An 18,455-nucleotide genomic window follows, 5' to 3' on the forward strand; every position below is an offset into this window, starting at 1 on the left:
ATGTGGAGTGACTCAGGTTGACCTTTTGCACTGTTCCTACAGCAGGATTTGGCACTAAGGGTGATGCAGGAAATGGTTCATCTACTGCAGCTTCTCACCACCATCAATCCCACACACACTGAAGAGGGCTCCAGAGGCTGAATTTGTCCTTCAGCTCCAGCACGAAGGTTATGCTGTTGCTTGGTGTGCTGTGGTTTGTGTACACACGGATTGGATTTTATTTAAATTTATTTGAAATTCACAGAGATCCTCCTTGTTTGCTCAGGAGAGGACAGAGCAAGGTTCAAGCATTAGTGAATCACCCTGACAGCATGAGGATTTCTTACTGAAATCAGTTTGAAACCCTTTTTGTGTGTAGCATTTAAAGGGAAAACAGTTCCACAGCAAAATCTTTGTATGTGAAATTGTGACCTGTGTTTCAGGCATGGAGAGGGCAGGACTGTCAACCTAGTGACCTCCTCAGCCCTGGGTTAGACTTGGAGGCCCACTGCTGCAGTTCATCTGGCACCTCAGGGAGTAGCTTCCTGGTTTATTTAGGAATGACTTGAAGTGTGGCATCTGTCTGCAGCTGCAAGAAGTACTTCTCCAGCCACTGTTCTGGTCCTACACTGCAGGTCCTATCTGATAGTCCTCAACTACCTGGTGAGACCTCACCTGGAATACTGTGTCCAGCTTTGGAGCGCTCAGCACAAGAAAGACATGGACCTGTTGGCATGAGTCCAGAGGAGGGCCATGAAGATGATCTGAGGGCTGGAGCATCTCTCCTGTGAAGACAGGCTGAGACTTGGACTTGTTCAGCCTGGAGAAGAGAAGGATCTGGAGAGATCTTGTAGCAGCGTTCCAATACCTGAAATGTGCCTATAAGAAAGCTGGGGAAGAACTGTTCATAAGGGCATGGAGCAATAGGATGAGGGGTGACGGTGTTAAACTCAAAAAGGGGAGTTTTAGGTTGGGTATTAGGAAAAAATTCTTCACTGTGAGGGTGGTAGATCACTAGAACAGGTTGCCCAGAGAGGTGGTGGAGGCCCCATCCCTGGACATACTCAAGGTCAGGCCTGATGGGGCTTTGAGCAACCTGATCTAGTGAAGATGTCCCTGCTCACTGCAGGGGGTTGGACTAGATGGCCTTTAAAGGTCCCTTCCAAATAGAAGGTCCCAACCCAACTAGAATGTTCCGTTCACCTCCTCGGTCTGCCGCCCCGCGTCGGAGGTTCAGTCCTCAGCGCAGTCTCACAAATGCTCCCCCTGGGCTGCAGGCTGGTTTCTTCCGTACCTTCTGCTGCTCTTTGCAAGACTTGGAGGCGGCCTCGGCTGCCTGAAACAAAGGACATCACAGCCCTCACACAGCGATCGCGTAGAAACGTGCCACCTCCCAAGAGACTGAAAATCTGTGGCTTTGAGTAACCACAGAGTATTGTGGTCAGAGTAACCATGGAGTGTTGTGTTCAGAGTGAAGGTGAGGGCAGCAGGTAGTCCCAGAGCAGGGAATGACAGTTGCAGCAGGGGAAGATTTGAAGGCCCCTTGGGTGTAGTGGTCACTCAAAGCAGAAGATTTTGGAAACAAACATGCCTCAATAGAAGAGTAAAGCTAATTCCCAACTAGACTTTGTCAGACTTGCTGGTAAAAAAACTGACTACAGCCACTCTTCCACTCTAGAATCATAGAATCACAGACTCTCCTGAGTTGGAAGGGACCCCTAAGGATCATCAAGTCAAGTCCAACTCCTAGCTCCACACAGAGCCAGCCAAGTCAGAGTGCATCTGAGGGCATCATCCAGTTGCTTCTCGACCTCAGCCCAGCTCAGTGCTGGGACCAGTTCCCTGGGGGAGCCTGTTCCAGTGCCCGAACCCCTCTCAGTACAGAACCTCTTCCTAACATCCAACCTAAACTTTCCCTGTCACAGCTTCATGCCATTCCCTTGGGTTCTTTCCTTGGTCATCAAAGAGAGGAAATCAGTGCCTGACCCTTCACTCCCCCTTGTCAGGAAGCCACAGACCATGATGAGGTCTCCCCTTGGCCTCCTCCAGGCTGAACAAACCCAGGGACTTCAGCCTCTCCTCGTAAAGTTTTCCCCTTCAGACCCTTCCCCACCCTCATTGCCCTCCTCCTAGACATGGGGGGCTCACATATATGCTGTAGCTGTCCTGGATGTTCTTCTGATGTTCAAACCTGCCAGGGGAGTAGAATGAGCAATGCCTTAAGGCTGTGGAAATAGAAAATTGCTCGTCTTTAAAGCATCAGGCTGGCCTGAGGGTCTCAGCAGCATGGAAATGACCAGGCCCAAGCAGACAGCTGTAGGAGCATCACAGCTTGTATGTGGTGGTGAGGAAAGTGGGCAGAGGCTCAAAGAAAGGGGAAAACAGCCCAAGAGGGCAGGAAAGGTGCAGGAGAGTCCTGGGAGGGGAATAGAAGAGGTGGAAAGACCCATGCAATGAGGTTGTGCCAGACCACATTGTGTTGCTCAAGCACTCACAGGCATGTGAGAACATAAACTGTGCAGCTAGTGCCCTGCGCTGGGGTGTCACGCAGGCCCCAAGGCGACACGAAGGCCTCACTGCTTAGGGCTGTGGCAGTTGAACACCATCTGGCCACGCTGCGTCAGTGTGGGATTGGACAATGGCAAGAGAGGGATGAAAATTCTTGGGATGGACATTCTTCTGCCCTTCTCCAAGGACATGCAGCATGGCACAGGCCACAGCTCCTGCTCCTGGCTGCCATGGGGTGGCATCAGCCCACATTGGGTTGGAACAACATGGGCTTTGAGGTCCCTTCCAACCCAAACCACTCTAGCATTCTCTGATTCTATATTATTGATTCCTAATAGTATTTTGTAATAGCTTGGTATGTATTTATCTTTGCTTTACTAATCATAGCTATACTTGCTAGTGGTGATTTTTGTGGTATTTGTCATAACCTGTAATAAAGTAGAGAAATTCAGTAAAAGCTTCTGTCTCCTTGTGTATCACAGAACCTACAAACCCACAGCTGTGATCTCTACACACCTGCAGGCCAGGTAACCCTTAGGTCATGACAATGAGACTCCTGAAGCACCAGTCCAGCCTCTGATACCAGGTACCAGACAAGACAAACCGTCAGTCACTGTGTACAGGTATCACAGAACATTAGGAGGTGGAAGGAACCTCGAAAGATCATCAAGTCCAACCCCCCTGCCAGAGCAGGATCACCCAGACTAAATCACACAGGACAGCATCCAGGTGGGGTTTGAATGTCTCCAGAGAAGGAGACTCCACAACCTCTCTGGGCAGCCTGTCCCAGGGCTCCGTCACCCTCTCAGTGAAAAAGTTCCTCCTTACATCCACATGGAACTTCCTCTGCTCCAGCTTGCACCCACTGCCCTTTGTCCTATCACTGCCCATCGCTGTACTCATGGATCCATCCACTCCCTCTTGTTAATATTAAGGACATCAGTGCTTCTCTACCAGGGTACAAAGAGCAGCTGACATCCTTTCACAGTAGAGACACTGTAGAAATGCAATAAACCACAGAATCACAGAACCACAGAATCACAAGGTTGGAAAAGACCCTTAAGATCATCAAGTCCAACTGTTCTTGTCCTATGCTAAACCATATCCCTAAGTACCTCATCTACCTGTCTTTTAAACACATCCAGGGATGGTGACTCAACCCCCTCCCTGGGCAGCCTGTTCCAGGCCCTGACAGCTCTTTCAGTAAAATTTTTTTCCTATCTTCTAATCTGACCCTGCCTTGGTACAGCTTTGTGCTATTTCCCCATGTTCTACCTCCTGTCATCTGGCTGAAGAGACCATCGCCCACCTCTCTACAACCTCCTGTCAGGCAGTTGTAGGTGGTGATAAGGTCTCCCCTCAGCCTCCTCTTCTCCAGGCTGAACATCCTCAGCTCCCTCAGCTGCTCCTCATATGATTTGCACTCCAGCCCCTTCCCTAGCCTGGTTGCCCTTCTCTGGACTCGCTCCAGGACCTCAATGTCCTTCTTATGGTGAGGAGCCCAGAACTGGACACAGCACTCGAGGTGCAGCCTCACCAATGCCGAGTACAGGGGCAAATGCCACTGCTCACCTCAGTGTCCCAAGCTGAAGGTCCCAAGCACATTTACTCCAGCATTTCCTGCACTGTGCAGGGGAATCAGAGTGAGAATGGCACAAGGGCAGGGAGGGGGAGGGGATCGTGTAGGACTCACCATGGGGAGAGCAGGGGGGGCAGGAGTTTTCTCCAGGCTCTCTCTAAGGTGCCTTATCTCAGCACGGTAATCATCCAGCTGGCTCTCCAGCTTCTCCCGCCTGACTCGCTCGTATTCCAGCTGGGCCTCCAGCTCCCTCACAGCCCTGCCAAAAGCAAAGGAGAGAAGCAGAGGCTGGAGCACATCCAAACCTGCCCCGGCCACCCCACGCGGTCCTGTGCCTTTGCTAAGACACAGAGTGCTCACAGCAGAAAGCGGTGTGGTACTCCTGGCACCAGCTGTGCCGGTATGAGCTCCGGTGTGCTCCTGCCTCAAAACTCTTCGCAAACAGCTGTCAACAGCTGGTTTTCCTTCTTTGATGCCAGCTGTGCTCAGCGCGATGTGACCACGAGGTGGAGATGTCTTCCCACACACTGAGCCGAGGCCGTGGGCTCTAACCCAGGTCCATCTCCAGATGCAGAAGAGGGAGAAGTGCCCAAGGAGCAAAAAAAGTTACTGGGAAACAGTGGAAAAGCACAAAACTGGGATTCTGGAGAGGTCAGGAGCAGCTTTTTTGTTTACATCTGATGCCTCTATGTCTTTCCTCGTGATTGGCTTAGCCACAGATGAGGAATACTCAAATGACAGCCTGTGTGACACTTACTAAACAGAAGCTGACGCTCTGGCTGATCAACAGTTGCACAAGATCTCATTGGTCACACCCACACCGGCTCCTGAATTAACTGAGATTCCTGGAACTGGTGAGCTGAGACAGAGCTCACTTCTCTTCTTATTGTCAGAGCAGTTGACCTCAGCAGCTGAGCCATGTGGAGATGAGCTGGCTCTGCTCAGTATCAGGGCGAATTAGCACAAAGAGGGAAGATTGGTAGAAGTTGAAGCGAGATGTTTGTCCTGTGGATGCAAAGAGCCTGGCAGGAAAGGTCTCAGCAGGAGCAGCCACCTTTCCTGGGCTGAAGGATTCCCGACTCACACAGCCCAAAGCCACCAGGCTGTGTCAGCTCTCACTGACGCTGTAAGAGTGGCCTGTGCTTACACTGGGAAATATGTGCTTCTGGGGGGGGACAGGGTGACTTCTTGTACACCCCTAATGCTGTGTGGCACACCCAGGGGGGCAATGTTTTTCCACACGGTGCAGCCTGGCTTCACAACAGGCCAGAAAACAGGGAATAAAGCAGGAAGGGTCAACATCCGCTACAGCAGCGTTCCCAAGTGGCAAGGCTGGCTTTGCTTCTACAAAATGTTCTTGTCATTCAGTATTTTAAAACAAGGTTTTCTGGCATATGGTGCAGGTGTCTCGGAGTTTATCCATGGGTGGGTGTCCTGAGAAGGGTGGGTAGAATCATAGAATAGAGTAGAACCTGTAAGCTTGGAAAAGACCTCGAAAATCATTCAAGTCCAACTGTCTGTCCAACACCACCATGTCAACTAAACCATGTCCTGGAGTCACACATCTACATGTTTTTTGAACACCTCCAGGGATGGTGACTCCACCACCTCCCTGGGCAGCCTGTTCCAATGTTTCACCACTCTTTCAGTGAATACATTTTTCCTAATACCCAATCTAAACCTCCCATGGTGCAACTTGAGGCCTTTGCCTCTCATCCTGTTGCTAGTTGCTTGGGAGAAGAGACAACACCCACCTGGCTACAACCTCCTTTCACGTAATTGTAGGCAGTGATAAGGTCTCCCCTCAGCCTCCTCTTCTCCAGGCTAAAAAACCCCAGTTCCCTCAGCTGCTCCTCATCAGACTTGTGCTCCAGACCCTTCACCAGCCTTGTTGCCCTTCTCTGGACTCGCTACAGCACCTCAATGTCCCTCTTGTAGTGAGGGACCCAAAAATGAACACAGTACTCAAGGTACAACTTCACCAGTGACAAGTAGGCACGCTGAGATGCAATATATCCATTTCAAAAGGCCGGTGTGGAGCTAGGGATGCTCTCTGGCCTCCACAGATAAGAGAAAGACTTCACACATCCTCACAATTTTTCTAGCTTAGCCACACATGCAAAATCCTTTGAAGAGCCTTATCAGAGCCCTCTATAAACACATATAGCTTTTGAGTAGCTGCTCTATCCAAAATGAACTCCAATTCCTGCCCTTAAACAACAGCAACTTTCCAATGCAGGCATCAGCATCTGAGCTGGTGACTCTCCTCCTTTAAAGCCAGGAGAGACACTCATAGCAGTGATGAATCTCCTCTTGAAGTACATGCTTCATTATGCCCTGAAAGTGCCTGCATCTCTCCAAGAAGACTAAAAAAGGAGCTCAAGTTAGCTACCTCAGGTGCAGATGTCACATTGCAGACATATCAAGGTAAGGAAGATGGACTTTCAGCCTGGACTGAGTCTAAGGGTGGTCTGGATCCAAAAGAAATCCTGACATCAGTTATTTCTTTGTACACAGCTGTAAAAAGAACTACTCATTCCAGCCTGTGACACCTATTACCCACTCCTGATCTACACAGACAGGAAAGTCTGCTGTCTTCTTGACAGCACACAAGCCCTCTGGATACAGAGTCCTCCCAGTGACCACATACAGACAGTGGTTTGGGGTGGCCCAAACACATAGTGGTTATCTAGAGAGACTGAGAACAGTGGATTGCCAAATCTTAGGTATAGGTGGAGACAAGGAGGCTGACAAGTCATTTGGAGGCTGAATTACTGTTTAAGCTCTAAATCTTTGACAGACAGAAGGGCTTTTCTTTGAAACCTGAAACAGTCTACATGTCAAATCCCCTGACCAACCTAAGAGAATGCTTTCATTTAATGGATTAGACAGACATTCTGAAAAGTGCTTCATGTGCAAGGGCAGGTTTGCTGAGATTTCTTCCTCCCGTGGTCTGGATATGAGCTAATGCTTTCTTGAGCATAGAAATATATCACCCTTGACACAGAAACGTAGCAGGTCATTGAATAATTTCTGCAGTACGTGCACTTCCATCCAAGCCATGCTAAGACTAACGCCTTTCTTTCAGATTTATGTATTTGGCATCCTCAATGCAAACAAACCAGCCAGGACTTATCAGATCTGCACATACACTGCAGAAAAACCTGAAGGCTGAACAGATAATCTTGCACAAGAAGTGTGGGCACACCAAACACCTGTGTTGTGCTGTGGGGCTGATCCTGATGGCAGAAGTCTAGAAGTCTGCAATCTGTTTCTTTTGAGCCTGGCTAAATTTGGTCAGCAGAAAGGACGGAATGGACAAAACAAATTAAGACTGAGAGAAAGCCTCACAGAGATAAACATTAGCAGGGCAAGTTAATCGTACTTCTCAGCTTCCCTTTCCTCTTTTTTCATCTTCTTCTCCTCTTCAGTTATTCCTCCCAGTTGTCTGTAGTTGCTGTAGGCAATTTCTAGGAGCTGCTGAAGTTCTTGAATCTTGCGATAGGCTCTTACTGTAAGACAGAGTCCTCTAGGTAGGTGAAATGCATGGAAACAACAGTCACACTACCACCCGATAGTCTGGAAAACACCCTCACAACCACAGAGCAGAGCTCAGCAAATACTGAACTACACCTGACACCCACATAGCAGGCAGGGTTCAAAAACAAGGAGCAATCCAATATGGTTTCACCAACGTGGATTAAAACAGCGTAACCATTATGTTGTGATTGCCCTCTGCTACGCGTTCTAAGTTCCCACTATGTATTTGAATGCGCAGTGGTACAGACTATCACAGAATCACAGAACTGTAGGGGTTGGAAGGGACCTCCAGAGATCATCAAGTCCAACCCCCCTGCCAAAGCAGGTTCCCTAGGACAGCTTGCACAGGGAGGCGTCCAGACAGGTCTTGAATATCTCCAGACAAGGAGACTCCACACCCCCCTGGGCAGCCTGTCCCAGGGCTCTGTCACCCTCACTCTGAAAAAATTCTTCCACATGTTTATCCTATCTAAACTATCTCATCAAACAACAAAAAAGTCACAGGGGTTGACAGGAGCTGTGCAACTAGGGCTCTTGAAACCAACTTTTGCCAGCAAGGAATGACAGAAGGACAGGGCTTACTGCGTGCGTTCCTCCTTTCCTCTTTATCCAGGGTGGAATCCTCCTTGCTGTCCGTACTGCCTTCCACACCATGTCGTTCGAAAAACTTCAGGTTGGTTGTATCTAGTTCTTCATCACTAGAGTTACTGTCTCCAGTTCTCTGTGTCAGGAGTTCCACAGCTGCTAGTTGGGCAAATCTGCACAGAGATTTCACAGTTAGCCTGCAGTGAAATAACCTCAGCATGGGGAAAACTGCAGTCATGCTCCCTGCATGGCATAGACACTCTCTGAAACTCTTTGTGTTCCTGTTTAGTGGACGGTGCAAAAACTATGAGCAGCTAATCTGCTCTTGTAGTATCCTAATGGTAGGAGCTCTGCCTCAGTGAAATCTTACGACAATGACTCCGTATCAGAGGTGTCTTTGTCTGTGCAGGTTTTCTTAATTGAATCTGGTTTACTTTTATTAATGCAAAAATCATCTGGTCTTTTTGCTTTGTGCAGCTGGAGCATACTGGCTCACAACATTCCTTTGGGAGATCAGCTAGTTTTCATCTTTCATATCTGACCATGATTAAAAAAAAAAAGTTAAAATTAAAATATTTTATAGCTACAGTATAGCATTGGTTTTCTGGTTATCAATATAGCTTTGCTTATCTAGCTAATTGAAAGAGGGGAGATTTAGATTAGATATGAGGAAGAAATTTTGTCCTGTAAGGGTGGTGAGGCCCTGACACAGGGTGCCCCTGGATCCCTGGCAGGGTTCAAGGCCAGGTTGGATGGGGCTTTGGGCACCCTGGTCTAGCAGAGGGTGTCCCTGCACATGGCAGGGGGTTGGGACTAGATGGGCTTTGAGGTCCCTTCCCACCCAAACCAGTCTGGGACACTGTGATCACTCCAAGCTGAAATTAATGTGCCTGATCTGTTCTTTAATTCCAGTAAAGGTGACGTATTGTTATATAAACATCAAGTAAATAAATGACCAAGCTACAGGATATGTACTGCTACCTCTTGGCTACATCCTTTGGAGTTTCTCCAGCATCATTTGTAATGTCACAGTCAGCTCCCATTTCAATCAGCCATTGCAAGCAATGGATATGCCCCTGTCCAGCAGCTAAGGGAAGGAAGATGCACAAGTCAATTATATACAAGTCAAGTGTTTCAGATCTCTTGTCATTCGGGCAATGAAGCTGGTGAAGGGTCTGGAGCACAAGTCTGATGAGGAGCGGCTGAGGGACATGGGACTGTTTAGTCTGGAGGAGGCTCAGGGAAGACCTTATTGCTCCCTCCAACTACCTGAAAGGAGGTTGTGGTGAGCTGTGGGTTAGCCTCTTCTCACAGATAACCAGCAATAGGACAAGAGGGAATGGCTGCAAGGTGCCATTCTCAGAAATTCCTTCTCAAAAATAGTGGCTGGGCATTGAAAGGCGTTGTCCAGGGAGATGGTGGAGTCACCGTCCCTCAGGGTGTTCAAGGAAAGATTGAATGAGGTACTTAGGGACACAGATTCATATAATCACAGAATTTTAGGGGTTAGAAGGGACCTCCAGAGATCATCAGCTCCAACGCCCCTGCCAAAGCAGGTTCCCTAGGACAGGTCACACAGGGAGGCGTCCAGACAGGTCTTGAATATCTCCAGAGGAGACTCCACAACCCCCCTGGGCAGCCTGTCCCAGGGCTCTGTCACCCTCACTGGGAAAAAGTTCTTCCGCATATTGGTGTGGAACTCCCTGTGCTCCAACTTGAGCCCATTGCCCCCTGTCCTGTCTCCACAGACCACTGAGAAAAGGCTGGCCATTTCCCCCTGTGTCCCACACTTGAGCTATTTATAAAAATTGATCAGATCCCCTCTCAGTCTTCTTTTCTCAAGGCTGAACAGCCCCAGTTCACTCAGCCTTTCCTCATAGGGGAGATGCTCCAGGCCCTTAATCGTCTTTGTGTCCCTCCACTGGAGTCTTTGCAGGAGATCCCTGTCTTCTTTGTACCAGGGACCCCAGAACTGGAGACAATACTTCAGGTTTGGCCAGTGATTTAATAAGTAACAGAGGTGGCAGGGGGGACAGTTGGACTAGATGATCCTTGGGGTCTTTTCCAACCTTAATGATTCTCTGTGTGATTCTGTGTATTTGACATGCCAGAGGCTGGCTTCACTAACACACCACAGAGGAGATACTATTTCAACAGAAGCCTGTATTTCGAGATGCTCAGGTCACAGGGGTACACACAGCTGTGGGCAAGAACATGCAATGTGGTTTTCTGCCTCTTTCTACTTCCAGAAATTTACTGGCAACTCTTACTTGAAACGAATCAAGCTAAACTTGCCCAGTCTCCCACGCTGAGCATGACAAACACAAATAATGCTGCCTCACATCTCTTGCAGTAAGGTCTGTATGTCACAGATCTGCAGCAAAGCAGTGTCTCTCTCTCCAACTGTGGGCTCCCATACATCAAACACTGCTGGCTGCCCCGGTCTGTGTGTGCTGCTGTCTCATGGAGAAGGACAGAAACCAGGACTGTGTTCTGGAGCTATAGGTACGTCATTTCTTGGGCCAGGCGCTCAAGGCGACTCTTCTCAGCTGGCAGCCTACCACAACAGCTTTGCCTAGTCATTACATCTGGCATGACTACCACACGTACCACGTGGTGCCAGGAACGGTCTCACATATGGGAGATGGTATTTGGCATGTCTAGCTGAAACCTGTAAGTTGTTTGGATGTTTGATGGATTTGTTTTCTTACTGCGATAAGGAGATGAAATTACAATTAGATGTAGTATTTCCCCATAACACCAATGTTGTGTGTAAAAATTGGGGATGAAACACTCATCCCAGAGTGTTTCAGGGACAGAATGTAGAGAACACGTTTAAAATCAATACATATCAACTTTCATAATGAAAGCTTGAATTATGTGGGGTGAGGGGTGTTAATCTACCATTTATATCTATTCAAAATGAAATGTGGGAAATAGTGTTAAAAATGTATTATATGAATATCTCCCTCTTTCTTTCCTGTCCTTTCAGACACTACCAAGAAACCCCCAAACACAGAAGAACTGTTTCTCTGCAACACTAGCACTTCACCACATATCACAACATAAGACACAGAAGTTTGCCTTCCTTCACAGCAGACCATTGGGTGGTTTTGTTGTGGTTGCTATACCAATTATGTTCAGTAAATAAAGGTCCAGGCCACAGCACAGATCATTCTTACACCCAGCTAGCCAGTGTTTCTGAAAGTCACATCTCACCTAAAAATAAAAAGATAAATAGTTTTTGGTTTAGATGTTGTTTTCTCTTTAATCTAAACTCTTCTTTCTCCATTTCAAAGTTATTTTGTTTTTAAAGTGACACCTACACACCCCTACGTCACAAAATACGTTTCTCAGGGTTGCCCTTGCCAGCCCTCGGGAAAGGAGATGCCATTTTCCATGAAGGCTATCTGACAAGCAGCCACCTGGAAAACTAAGTACACAAGTCAGCAGCAAACAGCAACAAGCTGAAACACAGATCATAATTACTGACCTTTGTGCATGAGAGTGGATCCCTTATCGTCGCGCTCATTTACATTGATTACTCCACTTCTCACTAATCTTCTAAGCACTAACAGGTCCCCTCTGAAAGCAGCGCCATGGGCTGGAAAAGCTAAAGCTGAAAATGAAATGCACATGTTTCCAAACAGATGCCAGTAATTCCACTAAACGTGCTCCTATTTGTCTCTCACTGCTTGCCCCCTCTTGCAATAAGGAGGACCTCATTGCAGCCTTCCAATACCTGAAGGGAGCAGAGAAACAGGAGGGGAGTTGACTTGTTAAAAGGGCAGACAATGGCAGGACAAGGGGAATGGATTGAAGCAAAAGGAGGGAAGGTTTAGATTAGATCTTAGGGGGAAGTTCTTTACAGAGAGAGTGGTGAGGTGCTGGAACAGGATGCCCACAGAGGTGGTGGATGCCCCGTCCCTGGAGGTGTTCAAGGCCAGGTTGGATGGGGCCCTGGGTAACCTTGTGTAGCTCCAGGCCTGGAGGTTGGTGGCCCTGTCTGTGGCAGAGAGTTGGAACTCTGAGATCCTTGGGGTCCCTTCCAACCCAGACCATTCTATGATTCTATGATTCTCTCACAGCCACATATGCCTGGGTGCTTCATAGCTGTAGTTAGCCAGGTTAAGGCACCCATAATCAGTTAAAATGCAGCTGCACAACTAGCACTGTTCAGCAAAGACTTGATTAAACACGCCTTGGTCATGGCTACAGGCATCTTATACAGTTAGGAGATTAAGGTCATCAACCTGAAGTAACAAGTATACCTTTTTTCAATGGTTGACGTCGTATTACTTGTGGGAACTGGAGTCATTTACCTGTTTTGAATTTCATAGTCTAACCAAATACACAAACCCTTTTACTTCTTGCTTAAAAACTACCCAAGACAAAAACTACTAGAGACAATAATTACTAGTTATTTTTTATAGACAGGGAGTACTGACATATATACATATGTGTATAATGATGAAAATCTAGCAGATAAGGACATTAAGTGCCTGGAAAAAGTAGAGAGGTGAAAGTGCTGTTCTCATATCCTTGCTCTGCTGAAGGTTCTCCTGCTGTTCTGACTGCGAAAGTATTGCTGGTTAGCAACTAACCTTCATTTCAGTGGGATTTTTCCAGGCTAAGTTGCCATTCAAGGCAAGGTACGGGATTCTGATCAGGCAGATCTGAAAATGCATGAAAATTCTGCTCATCTGGATGTCTGCTGGAGTATAAGAACATGGATAACCTGGTACTGATAATGCAGCAGTGTGGGGTGCTTTATTTTGATAATGGGTAAACCTAAAGCATCCATAAAATCACAATGTGTATCCCACTCTTAGCTAGCAGTTAAGGACAGTGATTATTGAAAGGAACGGCTCTTCCTTACTTCTGCTCACACAAGTTTTCAGAATCAAGCATTTCTATAGAATTACAATGCTTCTTTTTACAGTAGCTCACCTTCCTGTGTCTCTGGATGTTCCTCCTCTTTTTCAACACCATCAATGTACTGTAGAATATTATCTTTGTAGAAGCGCTCAGCCAAGTCCCTTGGAGTCTCTCCTTGGTCGTTCCTGGCTTTCAGTGTGTGTGTGACAGTGGGCATCTTCCTGACCAAGAACTTAAAGCAATGCAAGTGTCCTTCCCTTGCTGCCAGGTGAGCTATAAAAGAAGGGGAAACACTGTCAGAGCACCGCTGCCCACCAAGAAAACAGAGCACCACCACTAGCTAGAGCTAGCTCGTCTACCAGCACTTGAGCCATCCAGCACAGCACAACAAGTGGGAACAGCCCAACATGGAGCAGCTGAGGGAGCTGGGGATGTTCAGCCTGGAGAAGAGGAGGCTGAGGGGAGACCTTATCACCACTACAAGTACGTGAAGGGAGGTTGTAGAGAGGTGGGCGATGGTCTCTTCAGCCAGGTGACAGGAGATGGGACAAGGGGAAATGGCACAAAGCTGTGCCAGGGCAGGGTCAGATTAGATGGTAGTAAAAAATTCTTCACTGAAAGAGTTGTCAGGGCCTGGAACAGGCTGTCCAGGGTGGGGGGTGAGTCACTGACCTTGGATGTGTTTAAAAGACAGGTAGATGAGGTACTTAGGGATATGGTTTAGCATAGGACAGGAATGGTTGGACTCAGTGATCTTAAAGGTCTTTTCCAACCTTGTGATTCTGTGAAACTGTAAGAAGGGAAATGCTAAAAGGGAAAAGATGCCACAAGAACACGCCGGGTATGAACCAGAGAGGACATTGAGGCAGGGGTGTCACAGGCAAAGGGACACTGCAGGAACTGTGAAGAGCAAGGAGGAAACACTGCCTGGTTTTGTGCTAAAGCGACTACACTCACCTTGTGGAAAGGGTAGAACTTACAGAAAACACCAAAATACTGGTATTCCAGAAGTCAAGATGAAGAAATCCCAGGTAAAAGAGAACAACAGTTTTAGCCAGTCAGTTAAGAGACGGTGGGATACAAAATCCTGCAGATGGATATGTCAGAATCTGATCCCACTGGCACAGCCACTAGAGCCTGGCACAAATTCAAACAGGAGCAAATCGCAGCTGAAACTGCCTCCTGCTCCACCCACCCTCCTCCTCCTCCTCCTGCCATTTCCAGTGCCACGTGAGCTCCACCACACACACTGGAGACGTTGCCCACCTACACAGCGCTCACAGCCAGGCTCAGCCTGCTCCCTGTTCCAGCACCTGTGAGCTCTGCTCCTTGCCAGCAGCAGCAGGAGGTGAGTAGTGTACTGTCACCAGCAGACAAATATTTTCTGATCAAGGAGAGATGCATTTGCTATTTCTGGGATTTCCTCATTTTGTGGATCTCCTCATTATGCTAGAAATGGGATAATTATGTTGGTTGCATGGAAAAAAATAGCAGATGCTGCTGGTGTGCATTACTATTTTCTACAATTATCACATCACACAACAACTCTAACCCAAGAGTCAAAAACTGTATGATTTATCCTTATATACCTGGAAGGTTTCCATTGTTATCCACATCATCTATACAGGCTCCCCATCTAACCAGAAGCTGCAAACACCCCAAGCGACCATGAAAAGCAGCATAATGAACAGGCTTCCAGTCATTCCTGTCTGAAACATTCACGTTCTAAAACAAAGCAACGGGTTAATTCGGTCATTTATGAAGGTTTGACATGAGATAAATCCTTTAAATAGGGATCAACTGTCCATTGAGTTATATTAGTTAAATCAGATCAATTAATGTTTTTCAAAGTTCAAGCCATGGATGCAGTTCCCATTCTGAGGTAGGGGCTTTTTGTGGGTTCCTGGCTTTATTTAAAAAATATGCTTATAAAAAGTGCATTTTTAGACATACTTCTATCAGTGCATTGGGCACTATCCCTTAAATCTATATCTGGCTTAATCTTTTTTTTATGTAGAAGAATTGTACAACTGCAAAAAAATCACAACCACCACAGCACCTGATCTTCATTTCATAAAATCATAAAATCATAGACCGGTCTGGGTTGGAAGGGACCCCAAGGATCATACAGTTCCAACTCCCTACCTCAGGTAGGGTCACCAACTTCCAGGCCTGGATCTACACAAGGTTGCCCAGGGCCCCATCCAACCTAGCGTTGAACACCTCCAGGGATGGGGCATCCACCACCTCTCTGGGCAGCCTGTTCCAGCACCTCACCACTCTCTCTGTAAAGAACTTCCCCCTAATATCTAATCTAAACCTTCCCTCCTTTAGCTTCAATCCATTCCCCCTTGTCCTGCTCCCTTCAGGAACTGGAAAGCTGCAATGAGGTCCCCCCCTTCTCTTCTCAAGGCTGAGCAAGCCCAGCTCCCTCAGCCTCTCTTTGTAGGGGAGGTGCTCCAGCCCTCTAATCATCTTTGTGGCCTCCTCTGAACCCTCTCCAACAGTTCCACATCTTTCTTGTATCATTTAATGACATCCTCAGTGGAATGTCATTTACTCACATCGTTGGTTCTTTCTGCATTTTTGATCACTCCCCTCTTTTTTTACAATAAAAGAATGGAAATTCATCTTAAAAATAATTTCACCAACAGTAACTAGTCTCCAGTCCTAAATCTCAGTTTAAGCCAGGAAGCTTTGTTTAGAAAAAGATACCAGACTTTGGCTCTGTGCTAGGGAACTGTGGGTAGAAGCCTCTCACCGCTCCACTTCGCAGCATGGTTTGCAAGGTGTAAGAGTGCCCATGGGCTGCAGCCAAGCGTGACGGTGTGCACCCACCATCATCTCGAGCTTCGGCGTTTGCTCCATTTATTAACAAAGCCTAAAGGAAACGCAAAGCAGAAGGTCAGTTCACAAGCTGAAGTGGCAAACGTTGCCTGGCAGGATCACTTGAGATGATCAGCGGGATACTTCAGGGCTGGCCACAAGGCCCTGGAATGACACCAACTCAGTGTTTGCACGGATAGCACAAATAAGTGCGCTGGTTATAACAAGAGTTATCACTTGATTACAGATAGATGAGATATTCATGGCTCCATCGGGAGCTCTCTCACCTGATCTTCATAATCATAGGATCATAGAATGGTCCTATGGATTGGAAGCGACCTCAAGGGACCATAGAGTTCCAACCCCCCTGCCACAGGCAGGGACACCAACCTCCAGGAATGGATCTACACAAGATTGCCCAGGGCCCCAGCCAACCTGGCCTTGAACACCTCCAGGGACAGGGCATCCACCACCTCTCTGTGCAGCCCATCCCAGCCCCTCATCACTCTGTCTGTAAAGAACTTCCCCCTAAGATGTAATCTAAACCTTCCCTCCTTTTGCTTTAGTCATGAGATGGTCCAAACAGGTGGTCTGCCCTATTTTCACCCAAGAGTCCGTATACATACCTATTTACTTCCCCTTGAGAGTATCTCTACGTACCCATTTCCTTCAGCCCGAGAGGGAGTATCTCTACGTACCTGCATGCAGGCATCCTGACCTCGGATAGCCGCAAGGTGAGCTGCTGTCCAGCCGCCGACAGTTACGTGTGATTTATCAGCTCCATGCCAGAGCAACCAGTGCAGGCACTGCTCAACCAAAACCAACAGGTTCTATTTAACTCTTTTTTATCCTGGGACATTTTAACTGTAATCTTTCAGTCAATGTTACATTTCAAAACCACATCAGAATACTTCATCACAGGAATATGACACCCCAGAGCATGCCCAGGCCAGATCTCTGTGGTCAGGTAAGTTATACCTTCCAGGTTTCATCCACGGGTATAAAACATACAAATAACCTCCTAATTCAGACCCTAGCATTGATTTTACAGCATGGCTTCTTAAATATACTCTTCCAGATTTCAAATGCAATCTGTGAGAGTATTCACATGGCATGAGGTAAAAGCATTAGTAAAAAACAAAGCAAACCTGCTCACTTGCATTCCAGCCAAAATTACTCACAGGAAAAAGTACCACAAACCAAATTTAAAGGCTCATTTCATTAGGCCTCTTAAGGCGTGTGCAATCTCATCTCTCTTGCCATCTTTCCACAGCTCAGTTTTCCTTATTCACCTTTTTTTTTCCATCAGGTATCATTGCTTGAAATAGAAAACTTTATGGATTAATCAAAAACCAGCTAGAGGACCAGTTAAAACTTTTTATTGTATGCTGTTGTGATTTATTCTCCTTTTTTCCTAGGTCAGCCTACAGCTCCGGTTCCTCCACTGTTTCCACAAAGGAGCTTAGCGACAAAGAGATGACAGGTAATTCAGTAAAGTCTGATACTTTGATTACAAAGCAGGAGAGTCAATGAAAATGGGTAAAATTTAGAGAGGCATAAAAGGGTGAGTAAGCAATCTGGTTTTAGGGTTGACAAACACAATCAGCATTTTCTTGGCCGTTTCTGTACATTCCAGTAACAGCACTGTGCTTGTTATTTCTTGAGTTTTGCAAGAACGTCACGTTCTTTCCTTTGAGACATGAATTTTTACGTGGTTATTCATGGCCTCCTTGCTTCAAGGTTAGTTTGCTATAAAGACTGGACAAGAAGGCTGCAAGAAGGTGGTGAATGTCGTGCTGAATGCAGCCACTCGGTCCTCCCAGAAGTTCAAAGCACTCGTGCAAGCACATGCTGATTTCTCCATCAATATTCAATGGTTTAATTTATTAAAGGAAAATGTATCCAGGATCTTTATATTGAGAATGAGGCATGGGGCAGAACATTAGTAAACAGAACAGACACGTTTTCATATCACGTCTCACCAGTTTCAGTCACCTGCAGAACATTTTAAACATCTTACAGGGTTGTTTTAGGTGTCCCAAGAGAAGGGGAAAACACAATTGGGCCAAAAGAAGGTCATGAGCCTGGAAGGGAAACCATAGGGCACACTTTGCTAGGAGAAAGCAAATCACTGATTTTATAAAATCTGGCAACGCTGACTATATAAACTGCTGGGCTTCAGAAAGGCAAATTGAAAACCTAAAATCCTGTACTTCTGCTCTTGGGGTAGGCATTGAATGAGCAAAACAGGCAGGGATTATTGATTTAGCTGGATCAAAGCTAGCAATTTTGCATCCAGCCTCTCACAGAGAAGGAAAACATTAACCTGTAACAACCTTGCTGTGTCTAAATACTTAACAGAATGTTTTACCTCCAGACTTCCAGAGTGTGCGGCGCTGTGCAGCGGTGTGAATTTGTGGACTAAATCCACCTCATTCATACTGGCTCCACTGTTTACCATTGCCACCAGCTGTTCTACATCACCAGCTTTCACTGCCTCGTGTACACTGGTGTAATTCTGCTTCTTCTTGACAGCTAGTGAGGAATAACAAGAGTGCAT

General features: G+C 46.9%; 1 protein-coding gene across 1 annotated transcript; it reads right to left on the bottom strand.

The window, feature by feature from the left end:
* Positions 1-799: 799 nt before the first annotated feature.
* ANKRD42 (ankyrin repeat domain 42) lies at positions 800-18,455 on the bottom strand (the record flags this gene model as incomplete). The annotated part of the gene is made up of 13 exons (XM_084260013.1): positions 800-869; positions 1,183-1,315; positions 4,060-4,112; positions 4,181-4,325; positions 7,452-7,578; positions 8,189-8,364; positions 9,173-9,278; positions 11,685-11,810; positions 13,142-13,342; positions 14,659-14,794; positions 15,831-15,950; positions 16,594-16,701; positions 18,267-18,455. 12 exons carry the CDS (start codon positions 18,453-18,455, stop codon positions 1,231-1,233), a joined length of 1,572 nt encoding a protein of 523 aa, XP_084116139.1. The 3' UTR covers positions 800-869; positions 1,183-1,230.

This window comes from Gallinula chloropus (genome assembly GCF_964237585.1).
Source record: "Gallinula chloropus genome assembly, chromosome: 1".
Lineage (NCBI taxonomy): Eukaryota > Metazoa > Chordata > Aves > Gruiformes > Rallidae > Gallinula > Gallinula chloropus.